Genomic DNA, 23,716 nt, shown 5'->3' on the forward strand with positions numbered 1-23,716 from the left:
TTCTATTAAAAAATCTCAAGCCTTCCAGTACTTATCAGCTGCTGTATGCCCAGCAGGAAGTGGTATTATTTCCAGTCTGGAGAGCAGGAGAGGTTTTCTATGGGGATTTACTCCTTCTCTGGACAGTTCCTGACATGGACAGAGGAGACAACAGAGAGCACTGTGTCAGACAGGAAAGAAAACACCACTTCCTGCTGGACACACAGCAGCTGATAAGTACTGGAAGGCTTGAGATTTTTTAATAGAAGTAAATTACAAATCTCTGGCACTTCATGTCAGCAATTGATTTGAAAGAAACATTTTTTTGGTGCACTACCCCTTTAAGGCCCTATTACACGGAACGATTATAGGCCATATTCCGTGGAACAGGAGCTGTGGCAGCAGACCGCCGCTATTCTCTATGGGCTGTCCGGATGATCTAGCGTGTAAAAGCCAGTCGCCCCGTGTAATAGGGGCTTAAAGTAATCAGCTGATCACTAGAAAACATCCATACACGATATTACAGCATATGGGGATGGCCTGTCATTACAGGAATCACTTTATTGCAATGAATAGCATTTTCCACTACAGTGATGTCTCCTACCTCCAATTATTTTCCCATCCTAATAAACAAAGTACACATGATACCAATGACTATTTGCTTAGCCTTGCTATAAACTCTGCCTTTTGTAGCTGAAATCCAGATTTTCAAGTAAAGCAGCTTTTAGGCAGTGTATTAGCCTATTGTGGCCAGATAAGTGGCACAGTGCTCTGATCACAAAGATAGGAAAATACATTACAGATACATAAACCCTGTAGTCCTCGGCTTCTTACATTATTGAGCTGGCTGAAAACACTCACCGTCGATGACTGGAGCGCTCCGATCATTGACCTCTGTTACTTTCTTTAAGCGTGCCCCTTTATGAATGTCTGCCAGCAATGCATTTCTCCCTCCTCCTCCTGTCTCCTGCTTCAGTTTCGGTGGAGCTGATCGGCCCTATGAATAGATGTAAATCACAAATATAAAACTGTTTCATTAATATTAAGAAGAAATCAAATGTTTTATCTTGTTTTAATGGGGTTGTCTAGCGAAAACCTTTTTCTTTCAAAGTAACTGGTGTCAGAAAGTTATATAGATTTGTAATTTACTTCTATTTAAAAAAAATGTCAAGTCTTCCCATACTTATCAGCTGCTGTATGTCCTGCAGGAAATGTTTTATTTTCAGCCTGACACAGTGCTCTCTGCCGACATCTCTGGCTAAAAAAGGAACTGTCCAGAGCAGGAGAGGTTTTCTATGGGGATTCCCATAGAAAACCTCTCCTACTCTGGACAGTTCCTGTCTCAGCCAGAGATAGGACATCCCTGCCACCTGCTCATGGGGCACCCCCGCTGTCCCCACTGCCTGGCAGTAAGACATCCCGCTGCCTGCTCATAGGGCATCCCCACCGCCCACAGAGGGCACCCTGGCCGCCTGCTCATAGGACATCCCCGCCGCCTGAACATAGGACACACATACAACATCCTCAACGCCCACAAATAGTACATCCCCAATGCCCGCCAATAGGACATCCTCATTGCCCGCACAGAGGGCACCCCCGCCACCTGCTCATAGGACATCCCCGCCGACCACACACAGGACTTCCCAGCTGCCTGCACATAGGACATCCCCACTGCGCGCACATAAAAATACCAAAAATACCGACCTGACAAAGACCAAGCTGTATTCGATATAGTTTTTTTGGCGATATGTCGCCCAGCCCTAGCTCCAACCAATCAAACCTTCTAACAGGTCTCTGTGACACATCAAAAGTTTTTTCTCTTATAATGACAGACACATAAAGATTTGTGATCTTATAATAAATTTGAGGAAAATCACTCCAGCTCCTTTACTTCAGCGTATGATACTTTTGTGTACCAATGTTCTGTCTGCGGTGGGAGACCAGATAAGCTAACCAAGCTTTTTCACTATACCATAGTCCACAGGTGTTATACCAGCAGCCCTCTTTGTACTGCAAAACTACAATCCCCTTTGTGCCTGGACAGCCAAAGCCAAAGCTGAACATAATTATATTTACTGAATTACTGAATTCATCCACAAGATGGCAGTGCTGCACATATTGTTAAGTGCTTTATAAATAATACCATATATTAGTGAATTCCTGTTTCTACACTTATTAAAAAATTCTGTTTCGGGGGAAGCAAAGTATTCCAAAAAGTAGCAATTATGTGGCCTCAGCAAAAAGATGCCTGACAACTACCATTGTTAAAGAGGTACTTCAGAAAATAAATTGTTTTCAATTGAACTGACAGAAAGTTACACAGATTTGTAAAACACTTCTATTTACAAATGTAAACCTTTCAGTACTTATCAGCTGCTGTATGCCCTGCAGGAAGTAGTATAATCTTTTCAGTCTGACACAGTGCTCTCTGCTGCCACCTCTGTCCATGTCAGGAACTGTCCAGAGCAGGAGAGGTTTGCTATGGAGATTTGCTACTGCTCTGGACAGTTCCTGACACAAACAAAGGTGGCAGCAGAGAGCCCTGTGTTTTGACTAGCCTTGGCTGATATCTCTCCTGATAGATGAAGGCTGAAAGTACATGGCAGCTCAATTTATTCAACCAATGTATCCCAAAAAAACATCTTCAACAATAAGAAGACCCTCATAGTCCAACTGCCTTATGCAGACTCACTTCCTTGTCTTAACATTTCGCCATAATATTAGATTCTAAATGAGAATCACATACATCTAGTGCATATGCTGTATTTCCCGTTTAAGGCTTATTCCCATATTAACATAGTTATACTTGTAGGGTGTGTCAAGGTAAATATTTTTGCAAATACATTAATTCTGCTGATAGCCTGCTCCTCTTCCTGTCCCATTGTTGACATCTCATTGTATGTATATATATATATATATATATATATATATATATATATATATATATATATATTAGATGTATAGAGCTATAAGAGGACATTTACTAAGACCAGCTTACTCGTATGCCGGTCTTAAATCAAGCCCACATCCATTCACCTCACTGGATTTACTAAGAGGTGCATACTGCTTAGTAAATCCGGTGGGACTTGCGCCTGCTCCAGGTGTAGATTTTTGCCATGGTTTACACCATGATAAGGGTAAACCATTATAAACTAGGCCACGCCCTCACGCCGAGCAAGGCCTATGTCTGGTGTCATGTGCCAGGGGTGCACACTGATAAAGGTATACTAAGGTTGACAATAGATATTTATATATATATATATATATATATATATATATATATATATATATATATATATATATCAGCCAAACCAGTGTTGGTTGGTAACTTAGACAACAAACTCTCAACAATTTAATGGAAAGAGCAGCATATCAGGAAGAGGCAAGTTTGCTAAGTGAATTTTAAAAAATATTCAATGTGACAAGACTTTAAGTTTAACTATGTTTGAGATTGGAAAGTCCCGAGCGAGCTGAGGGGAAATTTCTGAGCCAGGACAATTTTTAAATTTCACTGGAGTTCCCCTTTAAGGATAGACCCTACCGGGAACATCTTACATCTGCATGTATTATGAAGCATGGTGCCAGCAAATTTCCGCTGACAGAGTGGGGGCATGGCAAGGAATGTCAGCTGAGAAGGGTGGGAGGAATGAGAACTACAGTCTGATTACACAGCTCATGTTCAGTGCAAGGAAACAGATCTACATTTAAATAATACATGTTACCTACTATACGACTTCAGTGAGCGTACAACACTGTACACATACAGGTGACTAATGTGCTTCAAGGTGGCTAACCTGCAGCAGGGAGTAAAGGTGAGCACTGCCGCTCTGATGAGTCACATGGGTGGGGGGACTTAATCACAGTGTCTATCAATAAGAAACACTTAAAGGAGTTGTCCTGCCTTCAATGCTCAGTATTCGCCAAAAGTGACCTTGTTAATACAGATAGATTAACTTTAATTCTGCAGTCTTTATGATGTCCTGGTGTAGCCCCGGGTGTATGTAAACAATGCAGCTGCAGCTCAGCCCATACACTGGCTCCTTATTCTATCTCTGTACATTGTACACAGCGATGTATAGCCATCACACGAACCTGTCATGTGGCGACTTCATCCAACAGATTTAGAGTTGTACTGTACCGTACCATAACTATTACTATTAGTAGTTATGTGACCTCTTCATGTACAGCAAGAGGGGTTTCAAAGGTATGGGCTAGCTGCACTATTTACATGTGGAGGAGACCAAACCAGGGAGGGATAAAAGGTCAACATGTTTCATTCAAATAAATTACAAAGTTAATCTAGTCTGTGTTTACATTTTTTTTTAATTAGTTTAGCATTATTTAGGCCCCTATGCACCTGTTGTATACCAAAGAAAAGTCCTTTTGCTATACACTAGGACAGTGAGTCAACCTACTTTACTATATAGCAAAGGGTGGTCTGCTGCGTTTTCCTATATAGATACTGAAAAAAAAACCTTATACATGCTAATATAGCAGAAACATACATCACTGTCTTCTATTGGAGGTGTACTTTAGAGTTTAATTTCAATATGCTATTGAATGTTGCATCATGATTCTTGATACCAAAACGATACTTTGCTAACAATAAAAATTAAATGATGCACAGATTCCAAGAGAACAGTAGACCAGGGATGCATAAAACACATCTGGCTTACTGTTTTTTTAGGTGAAGCAAAGGATTCCTATTATCTGCCTCACTATAAGGAGTTTTTGTTGTGTTCTATGCTGGTAGCGTAGGGCACCACAGAAATGAGTGTTAGTGACTGTCAGTCAAATACAAAGCTTTACAGCAAACTGTGCACAGAAGTCATAGTCTTGCCAACGAAGTCAGATCAGTGTAGCCCTTTTTTCTAATGTGACATATAATATATACACATATGTGTTTTATTACATTATGCAGGGCTAAACTTTGATCCCATATTGCTTTACTATGTACACATGATAATACATGGAAAATGAGTAGGGAGAATGACAGTTTGACCTTTCACACTTTGGACTTTCCTGTGGTCCCTCCCCTATGAGCTTAATGCTCAGTAGTAGATTACATTATTGTACTGGAAGACCATCTCTCTTCCTCTTCCTTTGCTGTTCCCGGAGAGATAAGCTCTGCATGGCTATCAAGGGACTGAGCTTGTGCCAGGAGCTCTTGTCTCCATGCAATGTCCCAAAAATAGTACTTTTGTTGTCATCATAAAGTAAAAGGCAATTCCAGCTTACAAACCCATAATAAATCAATGCCTGCTACCGATTAAGAAATGAAGCTGATAAAGGAGGTAATGTATGACGTAGTCTATAAAAGTGGCCTCTTCTGCTATAACAGGATTAAGTGGATTACAAAATCATTATCTACCCTGATGAAAAATGAATAGTAACTAAGTAAAAATGATTTTGGAATAGTCTGACTAATTCATAACTTGTATGTCCAATGCGAATTCCTGGAAATTATTATTCATGTCTCATAGGAAAAAAAAAAACTGATAAAAATGTACACCATGAAAAGCATGCCAAAGATTGTTATATGGAAACAACGACTATGAAGACTCAACATCTTTGTGCTGTGTACATTTTTTAAAGTCTTTGCTGCCACATGTGGACAGGGACCTTCAGATTAAGTGGCATCAAGGTTTAAAAACCTGGGTTGAAGAAGAAGTCCGGGGTCTGACATTTTTTTCAAAAGAGCTGGAGAAGAGATGGCTGAACATGACAACATATAGCTAGCGCTGGGGTTCGCTGTTCTCCACTCCGATTCTTGGTCCCCTGGCCACTTTCTGATTTGAGTGGTCCGCCCAGCCAGTCAGCGGCTGTAGAGGGGTCCCCCGAAAAATCTTACAAAATCTTTGCCCTTTAAAGGGATTTTTCTTTTCTTCAATGTGGCCACTCAAACCAATCACTAGCCACTAGCTGTGATGCCAGTATCTTAGTATATGATGGACATCCCTCTGCCATCATCCTCTCCAGCAGCCACAGCCTGCACAGCTCTGGGAGTCGGGTCGTGATATCACCATTTTATCCAGGAAGTGACATCACCATTTTATCCAGGAAGTGAAGCCTTGATGCAGTAGTAAGTGCAGGGAAGAAAGCACTTTATAAGCATTTCCCGTAATAAGTATATATTGGTGATTTGTATAACTTTTGGGGGCAATACAATACTTTAATAAAAAATTTTGCCGGACTTCTCCTAATTCTCCTTAACAATTGATGGTATTTCAGTAGGACAGATAGACAATTTGCTTTACATTAAATGCAAATTTATGAAAAATCTGAGTTTTTTTGCCCGGAGTCAAATCTTAAAGCTATGCAATATAGGGCTATGTTCACACTGCGTATGAATCCGTCCGTAGTGCGAACCGCGAATATACGCACATAGTTTTGAGGTTGATGCGTTCGCTTGAAAGTATACGATATACGCCCGCACAGTGCACACTACGTATGAGCTTACGGCCGGATCGTATACGGCGCCGTGAAAAATGAACAAGACCATTGTTTGAGGACGGAAATGTTGAAACTCGCGGCCGTGGATTTCCATGCGGTCCCGTACGAAGTACTTATTTCAGCCAAATTGAACTTGATTTTTGCGATCCAAAAGGTTCTGTGTGGTTTATTGGGCTGGGCAAAGATTTCCAAGTAAATGACCTGCCTCAGATCGCTTTGAAACAAGCTAGGGAAGCATAACTGTACTACGGGCGTATGTTTGCGGTGCGTACGCATTTGGCAGCATGTCTATTTTTCCCACGCCCGTAGTTTCAGCCGCACATGTATGGCGGCGTACGATCTACGGACGGATTCATACGCAGTGTGAACATAGCCTAAGGCTGTATTTGCCAGTATGATAAAATAAATAGCAATACTTCACACAGCAAGGCCTTGTCCACAAATCCAAAATTTGCTGTCTGCAATTGTGGACTGTATATGGATTCTTAAATTCTATGGGCCAATGCACACCGCCGTGAATGTCCATGCATTTGACCAGAGCCTGGACTGAAAAAAAAGGTCCGTGACAGCTTCCTCTGGCAGACAATTCTATAGTCTTACTACTTAGGTCAATCCTTTGCTCTTTTTTACATACTAAATGAACCTAACTTTGATCATCTTTCTGGGTCCTGTAGCCCTCCTATTCCATGTATTATTCTAGTTGCAATGAAGGATATTCAGATGCAAATTTTACATTGATTCAGATTCTGATCAACTAGTCAGAAACAGCCTAGTGTTAGTCCAGTCTTCACAATGTAATTATCAGGGACCCTAATGGAGACCTAAAATATAACTGTGAAGTGAAAGTGCCACCAAGTGGGACACATGCAAGGCTGTCTCCTGTACTATATACATTTCATCCAAATGCCAAATGGATACTTATGGCCTATATCAGTTCTCCATTTGTTGCAGTGAACAGCTGTGTATTGTGTGCCGCAGACTCTGCAACTACACTACAGCGAGAGAAAGGAAAGCTGTATGGTTATCCACCACTCAAGACAGCTGGAGGAGCAACAAACGGAGCCGGCTGTCACTGTAACGCCTGGAGTAGTGGATCCACTGGACCGGCACCAGCGATGGCACAAACCTCACCAGGGAGCGGAGTCTAAGGGGCCGCTGGTTTTCACCAGAGCCCGCCGCAAGGCGGGATGGACTTGCTGCGGCAGGCGACCCCCAGGTCGCTACCCCTGGCTTGGTTGCTGGTGACGGCAGGCGAGGCGTGGCAGGAGCAGTAGGCAGGAGATGGCACTGGCAAAGGTCTGCAGGTGAGAGCGCACGTGACAGGCTGAACGCAGGAACAGATGGAGTGACAGGGAAACAGGAACCAGGAACAGGGACTAGGGACCGGGTAACGGATAGGACTCAGGAACAGGGACTGGGACCAGGTAACAGATAGGACTCAGGAACAACAGGGGGCTGGGCCAAACGCTATGGGAAGCATGTAGAGGCTCCAACCCTAAGGACAGGGCATGCTGGGATTTATAGGGGAGTGATTGGGTGCAACTACCAATTAGGAGCGCACTGCCCCTTTAAATCTGAGACAGCCGGCGCGCGCGCGCCCTAGGAGGCGGGGACGCGCGCGCCGGCCGGCACAGCGGGAGACAGGAGCGTGGAGAGGTGAGGCGCCCCCCGGGGCCGAGGTGACAGCAGCGCCGGGTCCCCGACTATGGACACCGGCTGCTGCATAGGGCAGGTAGCGGTCGCGGCGGCGGCCCGGAACGCGGGACGCCGCCGCGGCCGTAACAGTACCCCCCCCCTTTGGCCTCCCCCTCTTTCTTGCCTGCAAATGGCACAGGAAGCCACAAAGTCTTTGACATCTTGGGATAGGCTGGACCACCAGTAGTGGCGAGAGATCCGTTGGCCGGTCTTACGGACTCCCGGGTGCCCGGCCTCCAACGAGGAATGTCCCCAGTTCAAAATACCTCTTCGAAGCGCAGGGTGAACATGAGTCTTTCCGGGGGGTACTCTCTGAAGAGTGGAGGTGACGACTGGTACTAGGCGATCAGGCGGTATAACGTGGCAAGGGACTGTGGGTCTGTGGACGAGGACCTTCTGTAAGTTCTTCCGGTGGTGAGAGGACACGACCTTAGTCTTGGGTACGGTGAGAGGGTACACCTCGTCAGAGAAGGCATCCGCCGAGTCTTGGTCTTCTGCCGGTAGGCCGGATAGAGGCTTGGCCGGGACAGGAAATGACATAATACACTTGGTCTGAGGTGACTTGAGACACTGGTGGGAACAGTCCTGACCCCAACTGAGAATCTCCCCGGTTCTCCAGTCCAGCTGAGGGGCATGTTCTTGTAGCCACGGGAGTCCCAGGAGGACCGCGGGGGAAGAATGGGGCAGGACGTAGAAGGATATCTCTTCTTGATGTAAAGGACCCACCTGGAGGACTAAAGATGCGGTCTGGTAGTACACACGGTCGGTAAGAATTTCGCCCGTGACCGAGGAGATAGTCAGGGGCCTGGCTAGTCGGGTCACTGGTAGCCGCCATCTTTGGACCAATGTTGCCGCAATAAAACTGCCTGCTGAGCCAGAATCGAGGAAGGCAGTAGTCTGATGATTTTGTCCTGAGGGAGTCCGGATGGAAACTGGCATAGACAGACTTGGAATGGTGGCATTCGCACCTAGGGACACCTGTCCCACCGGACCTAGGTGCGAGCATCCTCCGGATGTTTGGGGACGTAGGGGACATCCCAGCCGGAAGTGATCGGAACCACCGCAATAGAGACAGAGATTCTGCTCCAGGCGCCGGATTCTTTCATCAGGCGTCAGGTGAGCCCGTTCCACCTGCATAGGAATCTCAGGAGAGGGTTGGGACATCGAAAGGTCAGGATTCTGGAAAACCGGCGCCAGCTGGGGATGGCGACGGGAATGGGTTAGTAAATGTTCATGCCGAACCTCCTCCTCCCTCTCCGAAAAACGAGTATCAACTCGGGTGGCCAGTAGAATGAGTTCGTTCAGGGAGGTAGGCAGGTCTCGGGCAGCGAGCACGTCTCTCACTCGACTAGACAGGCCCTTCTTGAAGGTGGCCAACAGGGCGGCCTCGTTCCAGTCCAATTCAGCTGCCAGGGTGCGGAACTGGATGGCGTAGTCACCGACAGAGGAGCTGCCTTGAGAGAGGTTGAGGAGAGCAGTCTCGGCCGAAGAAGCACGGGCAGGTTCCTCAAAGACGGAGCGAAACTCGAATAGGAAGGCCCGGAGATTGGCAGCAACAGGATCATCACGGTCCCACAGTGGCGTGGCCCAGGCCAGGGCTCTACCCTCTAATAGGCTGATGATGAAAGCCACTTTAGAGCGCTCGGTGGAAAACTGACTACTCAAAAGTTCAATGTGCATGGTGCACTGAGTCAGGAATCCTCTGCACAACTTAGAGTCCCCAGAGTACTTGCTTGGGAGAGCCAGTCGGAGTGAAGAAGCAGCGTCAGGAGATGGTGTGCGCTGGGCAGTAGTCTGCTGCTGTAAGGCGGCAGTGAGTTGCTGGATCTGCTGTGACTGTTTCTGGATTTGTTGAGCCTGTTGCGCGACCACTCGGGCGACGTCACGGAGATCTGGCACCTCGCCGGGATCCATGGTTGGAGCCTACTGTAACGCCTGGAGTAGTGGATCCACTGGACCGGCACCAGCGATGGCACAAACCTCACCAGGGAGCGGAGTCTAAGGGGCCGCTGGTTTTCACCAGAGCCCGCCGCAAGGCGGGATGGACTTGCTGCGGCAGGCGACCCCCAGGTCGCTACCCCTGGCTTGGTTGCTGGTGACGGCAGGCGAGGCGTGGCAGGAGCAGTAGGCAGGAGATGGCACTGGCAAAGGTCTGCAGGTGAGAGCGCACGTGACAGGCTGAACGCAGGAACAGATGGAGTGACAGGGAAACAGGAACCAGGAACAGGGACTAGGGACCGGGTAACGGATAGGACTCAGGAACAGGGACTGGGACCAGGTAACAGATAGGACTCAGGAACAACAGGGGGCTGGGCCAAACGCTATGGGAAGCATGTAGAGGCTCCAACCCTAAGGACAGGGCATGCTGGGATTTATAGGGGAGTGATTGGGTGCAACTACCAATTAGGAGCGCACTGCCCCTTTAAATCTGAGACAGCCGGCGCGCGCCGGCCGGCACAGCGGGAGACAGGAGCGTGGAGAGGTGAGGCGCCCCCCGGGGCCGAGGTGACAGCAGCGCCGGGTCCCCGACTATGGACACCGGCTGCTGCATAGGGCAGGTAGCGGTCGCGGCGGCGGCCCGGAACGCGGGACGCCGCCGCGGCCGTAACAGTCACATTCCTCTGTTATATGAGAAAAGAGCTGGGGTGGGAGCAAGAAACACCCTGTGCTAAAGCCATTGTTTTTACTAAGTGCAACAACTGCCTGCGATAAAGGAAATACCATCACCTGTCATGGCACTTCTGATTACTATAATAATAGAAGATCATTGGCCATGCATTACTCTATCCTGGGAGTTATTTAGCTCTTCTAACAATGACGCTGTACACAGGCTGCTAGAGGTTGGATACATATTTTGCAATTAACTATTTCCTACCATTTCTTCTAGCTGGATCAGCATACAAGGGTCGCACCATCCTTAAGTGTCAATGAGACATCTCACCATTTAGAGTTAGTTTTACACTAGCCATCCATGAGATAAAAGTCACTCACAAATCAGTCTGACCATTAGTTTGACCACTGCTTGTAAATTTTACATAAACCGTGAATTTGCAAAACCCAGAAATGAGCAGTTTATATGTCCTGGTATCATTACATTTGTATCTAAACATCTCACACTACACTGATTTATGGTCCTAAAAAGGTTTAGATGGCAAGCTAGTCCAAAAATAGAATGGGACCTAATACCTAAAATTATTAAAACTATTTATATTTTTTAGTGAGAGAAACATGCAGGGTCAGCACCCAGTTAATATATTCATGCTTCTTTGTACATTAATAAGTATGTTGAGCATGAAGGTAAAGCCCCTGGATTCCGGGGGATTCATACAGAAGAAAAAAAAATCAGATCCCTTCAGCTCTCTTTACAATTTACAAAATACTCTTTTCATTTATTGTTACAAATCTTTAAAAACAACCAACACGTTTCGAACCTGTCCAGTTCTTATTCATGGTACCATGAATAAGAGCCGGACAGGTTTGAAGCACGTTGATTGTTTTTAAAGATTTGCAACAATTGAATGCATTTTAAGGCGAGCTGAAGGGATCTGTTTTTTTCTTCTGTATTTTTTATTTACACATAGATGATAATAATATGATTACTCAGGAATGTGAATACACAGAAAACAATACCTGAGAAGCAGGAGGTGGAGGAGGGGGCGCAGGAGGCCCAGGTGGTGGGGGAGCAGGGGGTGGAGGTGGTGGAGGGACTGGCATAGTTTACGTTTCTGCTTGTCACACCTGTAAGGTAAGAACATTTGTTGTTAATGTATTTCTTATTTACTACAAACATCTTAAAAACCTTTATGTGTTTTCCTTTCCTGGCTTTTGGAATATGTTGTGTTTGTATAGTATGTATATCTTACTGAAGGTGCAATATCTGGAACTAGTGGGGTATTAAAGTGTTAAAAGGTTTAAGACTTTAATGTATTGATGACAGTCAAACCTGTGATCAACAAACAGTATAGGTTACTCCATAAATAGCAGTAAATGCCTGGAACAAAAACCCTAGTGCTCAACTCCATTTTTATTTGCACTTCCTGTTCCCTACTGACGCGCTCTACTTCTTTCCCAGAGTTAGTATTTCATATGTAATTTGTTGTTCCTTCCACCTGATGAGTTGTGCACACCCATCTGTCACATGCACTGTGTTACTTTGCCTTCACTGGACTGTGAAATGTATGCACTAGGTAAACCACAGTCTCCTGCAGCACGTCTGCTGTTTCAAAGGGCAGGTAACACAATAAAGTGGAGTAGAGAGAATACAAGATAGAAACATTAGACAGTGCTTATCATGATGCCAATGGCCCCAGCCTACCATGTGAACAAACCTGTCTAGGGACTTAGAGAATTCTTTACGATTAAAAACCATAACTCTCTACAAAGCTGTTATATGTATATAAGTATCTATATGTTTACAAACGTCATTTAAAGGTCATGCCACTACTGGTTGGGGCTAGTGCAGAGATCCCGGTGGCGCAGTCAATTTTGTTACATTCTGTGCACTGGAGGCAAGCCCAGCGCAGGGGGCCTCTCTAAAGGGAGGGGATATTGTTACACCGGGAGTGTAACAATATACCCTCCCCTTAGAGAGGCACCCAGACTTGATTTTAATTGAGGTGCATAACTAAGGGGAGGAGGGGGTATCGCTATACTGGTGGAGCTGGGCCTGCCTCCAGTTTATAGAGCAGGTTGAAGTGCACCTGAAGAAAATTGGGGGTACCGGGCAACATTTTAAAAATTGTATTGCACCACTGGGATCTCCACGCTGGCGCTGACTAGTTAGTGTAAAAAAAAAATCAGCAAGCAAATTGGTACATTTGCTTTAAGCCGCAAATTACAGGCTGGCTGACTGATGGGGAAGAAAAGGATTGTGCGGCTGGATTCCACCATGAAGGGAGAATAGTATTGTTTGGTAGTGGCGTACTCCACTCTCCCCATTCAGTAAACAGGAACTCTTACCTAAAGGCCCTATTCCACGGAACGATTATCGTTCGTATTCGGCCGATATCGGCCACTACGGATGATAATCGTCCCGTGGAATAGAGTGCAACGATCAGCCGACATCGTTCATGTCGGCTGATCGTTGCAGTCGCTTGTTTTTCAACATGTTGAAAAACAAGCGACTGATATAGTAGCGATCTGCTGCCGTCGCTCCATTGAATAGGAGCGTCGGCAGCAGACGCTGCTATATCATATGGGCTGCCCGGACGATCAGCGATCACCCGGGCAGCCCTCCGCAGCTCCCCGCCGCCCCCTCCCGCACTCACCTGCTCGCTGCTGCCGCTCTGAATAGCGGCGGCAGCGAGCGGGGAACGAGGAGCAAACGAGCGCTGAGAACGCTCGTTTGCTCCTCTAACGACCCGTGTAATAGGCCCATAAGGATGCATGTGTATATAGGGTAGGGAGAGATAGCTGTTGTGCATATTGACTTCAGTAAAATGTTGGATGCCATGACTGAAAGCATCCACTGGGTCTTGTTTGTGTCAGATCCTGCACTACATATATGTTTGTACAAAATATTTTACTTGATGAGCCCTACAAGTTAACTATATTACTTAAGATGGGAATACCCCTTTCTGAGTACTAATGATTCTGACCCATGAATAATAGAACTAGCCTGGGAGTCTACCACTTTACAAATTTACAAAATCCAATTTTACTATTTTTCTTTACCATAATACCATATACTTTTGCCCACCATAAAATTTTTGTTTTGTGTGGCACCCATAGAAAACAATGGGATACTTTACATACATACATATCTGAATATAATCTTTGAGCCGAAAAAAAAAAGATGCAATGGGTCTATTGTGTATACTAGAAGAGATAAGTATGATGAGTATAATGAACAATTTAGCTATACAAATTACTGGGATATGTTCTTAAATAAGGGCCGGGCATGCTACAAAAGGATTTATACTAATGGATTCCACCAGACCTTTAATTTACCATTAAAACTCATGAAGCCACATGCCAGCTGCAGGCAATGTCAGGGCATGTCTATCGTAAATTACATAAGTTTCCAGTAATTGTCAGAAATTACATGTTGCCTACCAATGCTGTCACTTATGTATTCTGAAAATAAGTTTTATAGACATCTTTAAAGACATAAACGATTTATTATATGAATATGCACGTAATGCATGTATACAGTAAGTTGTATATCTGTTTGACACAAACGATAAATATTGCAGCTATAGGGTTTTATAACTGGTGTGGGAAAACCTAAAATATTTCACTATTATTAAACGGGTATTCTGTGATATTTTTTTTTTCTGCCGACAATCTTCTAATATATACTGCTGCGTCTACTGTAGAAAATTTAATATTTTATGATCCTTTGCAGGTCCCACTGAATCCCTTCCTATTGCCTATTGTTCATCTCCTTTGGAGGCAAAACTTCAGAGCAGGACCTGCCTACTCAGCCAATCACAGGGCAGGTCCTGCTCCGACACACTGTCTTGAAAGCAGCGAGAAGAGATCAGCAATAGGGAAAAGACCTGCAGGGTAAAGGGTTAGGTAAGTATGACACTGTTTCACCTTTTTTACTGCAGCCCCAGCCTTACATAAAAAATTTTTAAATCCTAGGGTACCCCTTTAAGCCCTTTCTCTTAAATAAGCTGCCAAGTATTATTTGGATTACTACAGTCATGGGGACACCAAATAAGTATATGGTAGTTGATGCGGGGTAAGATACTGTATTTATAGTAATGTAATATTTACATAATATTTTTTATTGTATTTTTATACAACTTTTTCCCCCCACTTTATTTTTACATGTAACAACTTAAAAAGCTATTAAAGGATTAACTCTTGATCTGGATTTTTAATAATGTAGTGAAATGTGCCTATAAACCTCCACAGTATACTCAATGTCATCATTGACAGGAAATAGGGCATACTTAAAGAGACTATAAAAACAAGTTATGTGATGTGGATGTAACCTTGAGGTATTTTATTTAATTTTGTGCTTCTGTATTTCTTTACCAGAAATACACATTTTTTGCCTGCTACTTGAGAACCCATTTACCTATCATGTAGAAACTTGTGCAAAAGGTTAGGAAAATCCATCAGGTTTCTATTTTTACGGGATATAATAGCTCAGTAGTACTAATATTATTGTTGGTAATAGCAGAGAACACTATTCTACCTGCAAAAAGCAAATGAAAAGAAACAGATGTTACATTATAGCTTACTGATTTATCCTAAAAGTTTTTTTTCTGTCAAAATGGTAATAGTATTTTAAAGTAGTCCAGCTGTCTTAGGATGGCCATAACATTAGACCATGATTTTTACATGAAAATCATGTGAAAATCAAAACTCGCATGTAAAAATCGCACCAAACACACAGCGATAAAAAGCAGTGTTAAATACGCAGCGATACGGTACGTGTGAAGCTACCCTAAAACAAATGTACCTGATAGTACATTTGCTTTAAGGAGAGTTAGTGCCCCTTTGTCCCAGGCTAAAAAATGGAATTCTTTTTTCCATGGACTGCTTTATTGCAAGCCAGTCCCACTAAAATGTGCCCTTATGGTGGACATTGGTCTAATGTTATGGCCATCCTAAGACAGCTGGACCACTTTAAATTACTATTACCATTTTGACAGAAAAAAAACTTTTAGGATAAATCAGTAAGCTATAATGTAACATGTTTCTTTTCATCTGCTTTTTGCAGGTAGAATAGTGTTCTCTGCTATTAACAACAATAATATTAGTACTACTGAGCTATTATATCCCGTAAAAATAGAAACCTAAATACGCAGCGATACGGTACGTGTGAAGCTACCCTTAAGTGTAGCATATCAACAGAATGGCGCCGATGCCAGGGTCCTTTTTTTTTAAATTGCTGCCCGGTTCCTGCACACAATGCCTCTCTTTTACCAGCCACCAGTTTAGGCTGAAGCACTGTAGGTGGGCCAGTCCACCCCCAGTGGGAGGAAAACCCTGCCCCTCTATGATGCGGCTCTATTGATTTTAATGGAGCTGCATCATAGAGGGGCAGGGGCTTCCTCCCATTGGGGGCCGGCCCACCGACAGTGCTTTAGCCCGGGCCGGTAATAGACAGGCTCCATGCATTGGAACCGGGCCACGGTTCGAAAAAAGGATGGTACATTTGCTTTAAAGGGGTTATCCAGTGCTACAAAAACATGGCCACTTTCCTTCAGAGACAACACGACTCTTGTCTCCAGTTCAGGTGTGGTTTGCAATTAAGCTCCATTTACTTCAATGGAACTGAGCAGCAAAACCCGCCCAAGCTGGAGACAAGAGTGGCCATGTTTTTGTAGCACTGGATAACCCTTTAAGGAGAGTTTGTCATAAAAATGTGTGAAGACTTACAGACATTGCTGCTCCATTGAGAATTCTGTGAAGAAAGCATATGCAAAATAGCTCTCACACCTCTTGAGCTAAGAGATGTACCTTCAAGTCACTCTCAATCTAGGAGTCTAAGAACAATTTGGCCCAAACCCTTTTTCAGAATGCTAAAATCCAATGTCCGGACCATAATTAAACAGCTTGACTGTAAACCTTGCAGAATGCGACTCTGGGCATATCTCCCATCTGTCAAAGCCAGTGTTTTGCCTTATCTATAGCTCCACTGTAACTCCCACCTGATAGAAGACACTGGGTAAGAATTATTGGATATTTGGATTTCAACATGCTCAATCCATTCCCTCTAAGGGGAGATAAGCTTCTGTGCATACGATGATAACCTAATGGCCAACATGCAAATCTCTGCAATGCACAGCAGGGTTACAATGACATAGGTTATGTGTCCTGTCACATGGAGCAGCTGAGTATACAGGGGAGCAGTATAACACACCTGTCACCGGCAGCTGGTAAAAATGGAAATGCAAAAAATCACTGTTTCCCTTTGTCACTTGACTCTTAAGGCCCTATTCCACCAACAGATCTGACGACAGATTATCTGCCAAAGATTTGAAGCCAAACCCAGGAACAGACTATAAACAGAGAACAGGTCATAAAGAAAAGACTGGATTTCTCCTCTTTTCAAATCCACTCCTGGGTTTGGCTTCAAGTCTTTGGCAGATAATCTGTTGTCAGATCTGTTGGTGGAATAGGGCCTTTACAATAACAGTAGCTTTAATGTCGATCATTAGCTCTACAGTCCCAGCAGCCATCAATCACACTGTCATTTTCTATACTTCTTCAGAATTTCAGAGCCAAAACATTAAAACTATTGATGGGTGATGGAAGGAGCATCAATCTTGTGACAATGTCACCTGTGAAAGAGCAAGAAATAATCCTTCATTTATTGACCTTGATGTGCAAGGACCGGGGCAACTTTGACAAGTGGCAAACGGTCACGGCTAGATGAATGGGTCTAAACATGGTCAAAATGGCTTCGCTTGTGGGGTGTTCTTGGTACACCTTTACTTAGGCTGCGTTCACACTACGTATATTTCAGTCAGTATTGCAACCAAAACCAGGAGTGGATTAAAAACACAGAAAGGCTCTGTTCACACAATGGTGAAATTAAGTGGATGGCCGCCATATAACAGTAAATAACGGCCATTATTTCAATATAACAGCCGTTGTTCTAAAATAACAGCAAATATTTGACATTAAATGGCGGCCATCCACTCAATTTCAACATTGTGTGAACAGATCCTTTCTGTGTTTTTAATCCACTCCTGGTTTTGGTTGCAATACTGGCTGAAATATACTGACTGAAATATACATATACTGACTGAAATATACGTAGTGTGAACGCAGCCTTAAACCCCCATTACACGGGGTGATGCAGAGGAGCAAATGAGCATTGTGTGCAGGGAGCTGCGGGGGGGTCTTGGGGATGGGGGTTGGGCTGCCCGGGTGATTGCTAGGTCGTCCAGGCAGCCCATAGGAGATAGTGGTGGACTGCTGCCGCTGCTCCTATTACACAGAGCGACTGCAGCAGAACATTGCTATCTTGGTCATTTGTCTTTCAACATGTGGAAAGACAATCGTTTGTCTTCTATTACACGAGACGATTATCGGTCGTAACCAGGGCCGATTCTGGGGTTTCTGCCGCCTGAGGCAAACCTCAGGCGGCCGCCCCGAGTGATGGCCGGCACTCCCCCCCCCCCCCCCCCCCCCGTCGCCGCAGCCATCCACTCACCTGTCCCACGCCGCAGCCGGCCCGCGCTCTCTGCTGTCTCCACATCCCGTCAGGTCCCGCAATGTCACGGACCTCCAGGCTGTGGTGAGTGAGTGGGGTGATCGGGTCGCGCGGGGCGGTCCCGCGTGACCCGATCACCCCAGCGCGTCCCCCACCGACCCCGGGCACTCACCACAGCCTGGAGGTCCGTGACAGCTGCAGGGTGACATCGCGGGACCTGACGGGATGTGGAGAGCGCGGGCGACGGGACAGGTGAGCGGCCGCTGTCATTTTTGTTAAGTGATACTTAACAAAAATGACAGCAGGGGGGACATAATGCCGCCCCCTGCCGGACCGCAAAATCTTCCGCCTCAAGCGGGCCTGGTCGTAACGGTCGATTTTGGCCGAATACAGACTATAATCGTTTTGTGTAATAGAGCCTTTATAGTTCTTGTGTCACTACTGTTTTGGCATCATGGGGGACCTACACATTAGAGGACAGGTGATTTATTGTTATATCTGGTCAGTGCATATTATAGTGCAACATCATTTATGGGACCACATAGTGTAAGAAGCAGTTTGAACTCCTCTAGGACTTGTTTCACCTAGGTCTATGGTGTAGACTGGACTGAGAGGTGAGTATACTGCACTGTAATTATTCCTAGTTTGAGCCTAGATTTGTAAAGGCCTTCTATTCTCATATGCATGTACATTTATACATGTATTGTTTTACTCTTTCCTTTTGGGCTGGAGGAAGCAGAGACAACATGATCAGGGTCCTACCAACATTCTTCTTTACATTGATCGCACATAACAGTCTGATGTCTTCTGGTCATGACATCATTATTGGCAAGAATCTAGATAGAGAGGAATGTAGGGAGGACACCGATCAGATCCTCCCAGTATCCACTGACACCCATAACATCATATCACTGTCTTTTCCACAGCAGCAGCCCAAGTGAGGAAGTTTCCTTTCTGCAAAACATCCAGGTTACAAAGTTCACTTTCTATAAACAGGAAAGTGTCAGAAGTACAGGGACAGGATATTTATAGTAAAACTGAAAGTGACCAACTACCAGGCTTCAATGTTCACCATGCAATTACCCTTCTACCTAATCTCATGTCAATGCGGAAAGTAAAAGAATATCACTGAGCATCTGTAAAAGAAAATGTAAATTTGTAACTGTAAGCACATGATTCCCACACAGCTTGGCTACGCTAAGAATCAATGGCATAAATGTACCCCAAATTCCTAAAACCTAAAACCCTGGACACTTCACTATCTGGACAAATGCATTTTAGTACTTTGCATTTTAAATCGATGAACATTAATTTTGAGTTCTCCTCCAGGGGGGCGGGGGGAACATATTAAAGAAGCTCTACATAACTATCTCCCTGCACCCACAGAGCACAGCATCACTGCTCATGGTCACTGCCAGGCACCTAAAGCTTCCAATCTAGTAATGTCACGACCCCACTCAGAAATGTCCGCTTAACCAACCAGTGACTGAGGTGGGACACTGATTGTGACAAAACAGGAAGCTACAGGGGCCCAGTGTCTGTCTGGTGACACCGTGCTGCGTGATACAGGGACGGGTAAGTAGAGCTCCCTCCCCACACACACACACACACTGGATTTTTCAACTTTGGCTGAAGTAACTTTTTAAGCACTGAAACACCCCTCTTAATACATCTGCGCCACTCTGTGAATAAAACAGGTTGGTTATCGGTTGCATACACTTGCAGTTCTTTTCCTTTTTTATTCTTTTATTTTATTAGTATTTTATAAGGTATTATGACTGCTGTTTCCATGCTAATCTAATGCCATTCTGCAGGAAAAATGTTACCCTGTAACTTTGCCATTCCAAATTCAAAAAGCTTGACTGACAACCAATGTCAAAGCTATAACGCGAGCCTTACTGGCTGTCACCCAAGAAATACATTTAATAGTCAACACAAATGTACTCATATAGATTATGCCCCTGTATATGTCTTTGCGAACATCTGCATCTATGCGTAAAATATACAACTATGGAAAAAGACTATTCAGCTAAAGTAACTGTTTGTCTATGGCTTGCTGTGTTTCTCTCCATACCGTCAAGTATAAAATGGTAATTGTGATCCTTAAGAACCAGCAGAGACAAAGTCTATTCAAACCACAGTCCCATGATGTGCTTTTATGCTCCACTAAGGCTAAAAAGGTAATTCCAACATACAAGCCAAAAAAGTAATGCAGCATTTTAAGGGAACCAATCACGTCAAAAATCGCCCTAATGTTAGAAAACGTGCTGGCACATCACCCAGCATGCTTCCCAAACATCCCCCTGTACCCTCCGTGCCCCCCTCTATTAGACCGTATTCTTACTTTTATAATGTCCCACGCTGTATGTAAATGCCAGGCAAGTAGTCAGGGTGGGCGTATCTAGTCACAGTCCTGGGCATATCTAGTCACAGTCTTGGCCAGTGGAATCGCTGTAATCATGCCCAGAGGGGCGTGATTGAAAGACCTGCATTCCGCCGACGTCACCCGGGGCCTGCATTCCACGTCGGCAGCGCGGCGGTCTCTTTAGCACGGGATGTATGGCGGGAGGAGATTCTGACGCACTGTGCATGCGCGGCGCCCTAAAGACGTCAGCACGCCGCCGCCGTGGAACACAGGCCCCGGGTGACGTCGGCGGAACACAGGTCTTTCAATCACGCCCCTCTGGGCGTGATTACAGTGATTCCAACCGCCCAGGACCGTGACTAGATATGCCCACATGACTACTTGCCCAGCATTTACATACAGCGCGGGACGTCATAAAAGTAAGAATACGGTCTAATAGAGGGGGGCACGGAGGGTACAGGGGGATGTTTGGGAAGCGTGTTGATGTGCCAGCACGTTTCCTCATCATTAGGGTGATTTTCGGCGTGATTGTTTCCCTTTAAAGCAAAAATGGAATCTTGACAGACTCCATTATAGTTGGATGCAACTGGTCATATAATGGATTCAGTTCTGATGTGGAACAGAAAAATGGAAGATCCGGGTGTTCTCTGTGGTTCTCTGGTTGTTAAAAAAAATTACAGCTCCCATCCTGCCCAGAGAGTCACAGGCTGCTGAGACATAATGCCGGATTTCATTTTGCAACAGGTGAAGAGCCACAGGTTGGAAATGACATTAGTAGGTATTCAGCACAAGCAATTAAAAGGGTTATCCAGCGTTAGAAAACATGACCGCTTTCTTCCAGAGATGTAACTGAGTTGCAAAACCCCACTCAAACTGGAGACAAGAGTCGTACTGTCTGTGGAGGAATGTGGCAATGGTTTTCTAATGCTGGATAACCCCTTTAAGAGTACTTTTACATGGCCAGATATATGGCTGTGCAAGGACACAAGTAAGCGTCGATCAGCGAGATCATCGCTTATTTGCAGTACCTTTAGAAGGCACGGCTAATTCCACGGTCGGGGCGCATGAACGATCCCTGTATCGTTTGTCTGGCTGTTTAAATGTATTGCTATCGTCCACACATCCCCAAGTTTACACAGGGGCAATGTGCAGCAGATAGCGATAAATTTTACCGCCCACACAAAAGATGCAACCAGCCCACAAGCAAACGTTTTCGGTTCACTTTTAGATGGGCCGATTATTTGTTCAAGGAGCGTTTCTAGCAATAAAGCATTTTCCTGCCAATAACTGGCCCATGTAAAGAGTTACCTGAAACTTTTTATATCCCAACTCTGTACATACTGTAAGGGTGGTATTACACGGAACGATAATCGGCCGAATTGGCCCGATTCGGCCGATTATCGCTCCGTGTAATAAATGCAACGATCAGCCGATGACGACGATCATCGGCTGATCGTTGATATAGGTTAGAACCTATTTTCGTCGGGCGCTGACCGCGCACCGCTGCGTGTAATAGCGGTGCGTGGCCGGCGACTAACGATATACATTACCCATCCACGTTCCAGGGCTGCTCCTGCCGTCCGCTTCTCCCTGCGTCCCGCGCGCGCTCTAGCGTCACAGAGGCCTGTCAGCTGATAGGCCGCTCAGCCAATCACAGGCCGCGGCGGTCCCGGCCTGTGATTGGCTGAGCGGCCTACCAGCTGACAGGCTGCTGTGACGCTAGAGAGCGCGCGGGACCCCCGGGAGAAGCGGACGCAGGAGCAGCCCTGGAACGTGGATGGGTAATGTATGCCAGTTTAGCAAGGGCTGCAAGGACATCGGTAACGATGTCCTTGCAGCTCTTGTCAAACGATTATCGGGCCGTGTAATAGGTCCAGTAAACGAGCAACGATCTAGCAGATCGCTGCTCGTTTACAGGTATTATCGGGCCCTGCTCGGCCCGTGTAATACCACCCTAAGTGAATGAATACACAAGAATTCCAGGAGTCTTGTATAAGCACCTGCGGTGGTCTACACATCCACTTAAAACTAATAATGTAATTTTGTCATCTTTGGCGCTTTTACTCATTTAAGAGAAAACAGTGATAAACTATAGTGAGATACAAAGCCTAAACACAAATATACATATACGAGTGGTGCCTTGGATTAAGAGCATAATTCGTTCCAGGACCGTGCTTGTAATCCAAATCCACTCTTAAACCAATGCAAAACTTCCCATAAGATATCATTGAAATGCAGACAATTGTTCCACACCCCAAAAATAATGATTTTTTATTCTGAATAACATGTAAAACAAATGAAACAAAGATTTAGAAACAACTGAATATGTGATATTATAAGTTACTGAGTATAGCAATCAGCATGTGGTGTATTATGTATAGTAACTGCATAACCCTGATAACACAGCAGCAGTTTGTAGATACAGAATGGAGCTGCAGATCCCCATAATGGAGAGGATGGGAAACACAAGTGCTGACAGAGACTGCAGGGAGTATGAAGGAAAGAACAGAGCATATGGGGGCACAGTATAGCAGCACTCTCTGTCCGGGGAGAGAGGGGTTACAGCTATGAAGAGATTACCTCAACAGTCCTGTCCCCTGATGTAAGCCCCAGCCTGAAGTGGATCTGCCATGATTTGGAAGGTGAGGGAGACTTCCTGGGTCAGAGTACAGTGCTGTAGACCCCGCTATGCAGACCATGCCCCTCCCCCACTCCCCCTCCCACCCAGTACAGGGAGCTTCTAAACCAAAGCAATGCTCTTAAACTAAGTCACAATTTTGAAAAACTGTGAGCTCTTAACCAAAACGCTCTTAATCCAAGTTACTCTTACACCAAGGTACCACTGTAATGTATTAATAGTAAAACAATCTAAATAATACGTAGACCTTCATAACCACATGCTTTCATTGTATCTAAATTAAAAAACAAAGCCCATGATGCAAACGCAGTCATACTCCCTTCCATCTCTGTCCCACTATAGGTTACATATAACTGGTAGTGAGTACAGGATCAGGTTACACAGCGTGTTTGTTGTCTGTTACTGTAGAGGAGCTGTACACACAAAACCATGAGGCTATTTCACATCTGCAGTGTGTCATTCA

General features: G+C 45.0%; 1 protein-coding gene across 3 annotated transcripts in view; it reads right to left on the bottom strand.

The window, feature by feature from the left end:
* The window catches only part of WIPF3 (WAS/WASL interacting protein family member 3), a 37,951-nt gene that overhangs the window by 7,289 nt on the left and 6,946 nt on the right, over nt 1–23,716 (bottom strand). For 2 of the 3 annotated variants that reach the window (XM_069958719.1, XM_069958721.1), the window contains exons 2-3: nt 11,758–11,865; nt 841–976 (exon numbers count right to left, since the gene is read on the bottom strand). In XM_069958719.1, the coding sequence (XP_069814820.1) occupies nt 841–976; nt 11,758–11,841 (220 nt within the window). In that variant the 5' untranslated portion in view covers nt 11,842–11,865. Of the gene's footprint in view, nt 1–840; nt 977–11,757; nt 11,866–17,219; nt 17,307–23,716 lie in introns of those variants that run through there. The other variant, XM_069958720.1, reaches the window with a different exon arrangement.

Source organism: Dendropsophus ebraccatus, chromosome 2 (assembly GCF_027789765.1).
Source record: "Dendropsophus ebraccatus isolate aDenEbr1 chromosome 2, aDenEbr1.pat, whole genome shotgun sequence".
In the NCBI taxonomy this organism is placed as follows: Eukaryota; Metazoa; Chordata; class Amphibia; order Anura; family Hylidae; genus Dendropsophus; species Dendropsophus ebraccatus.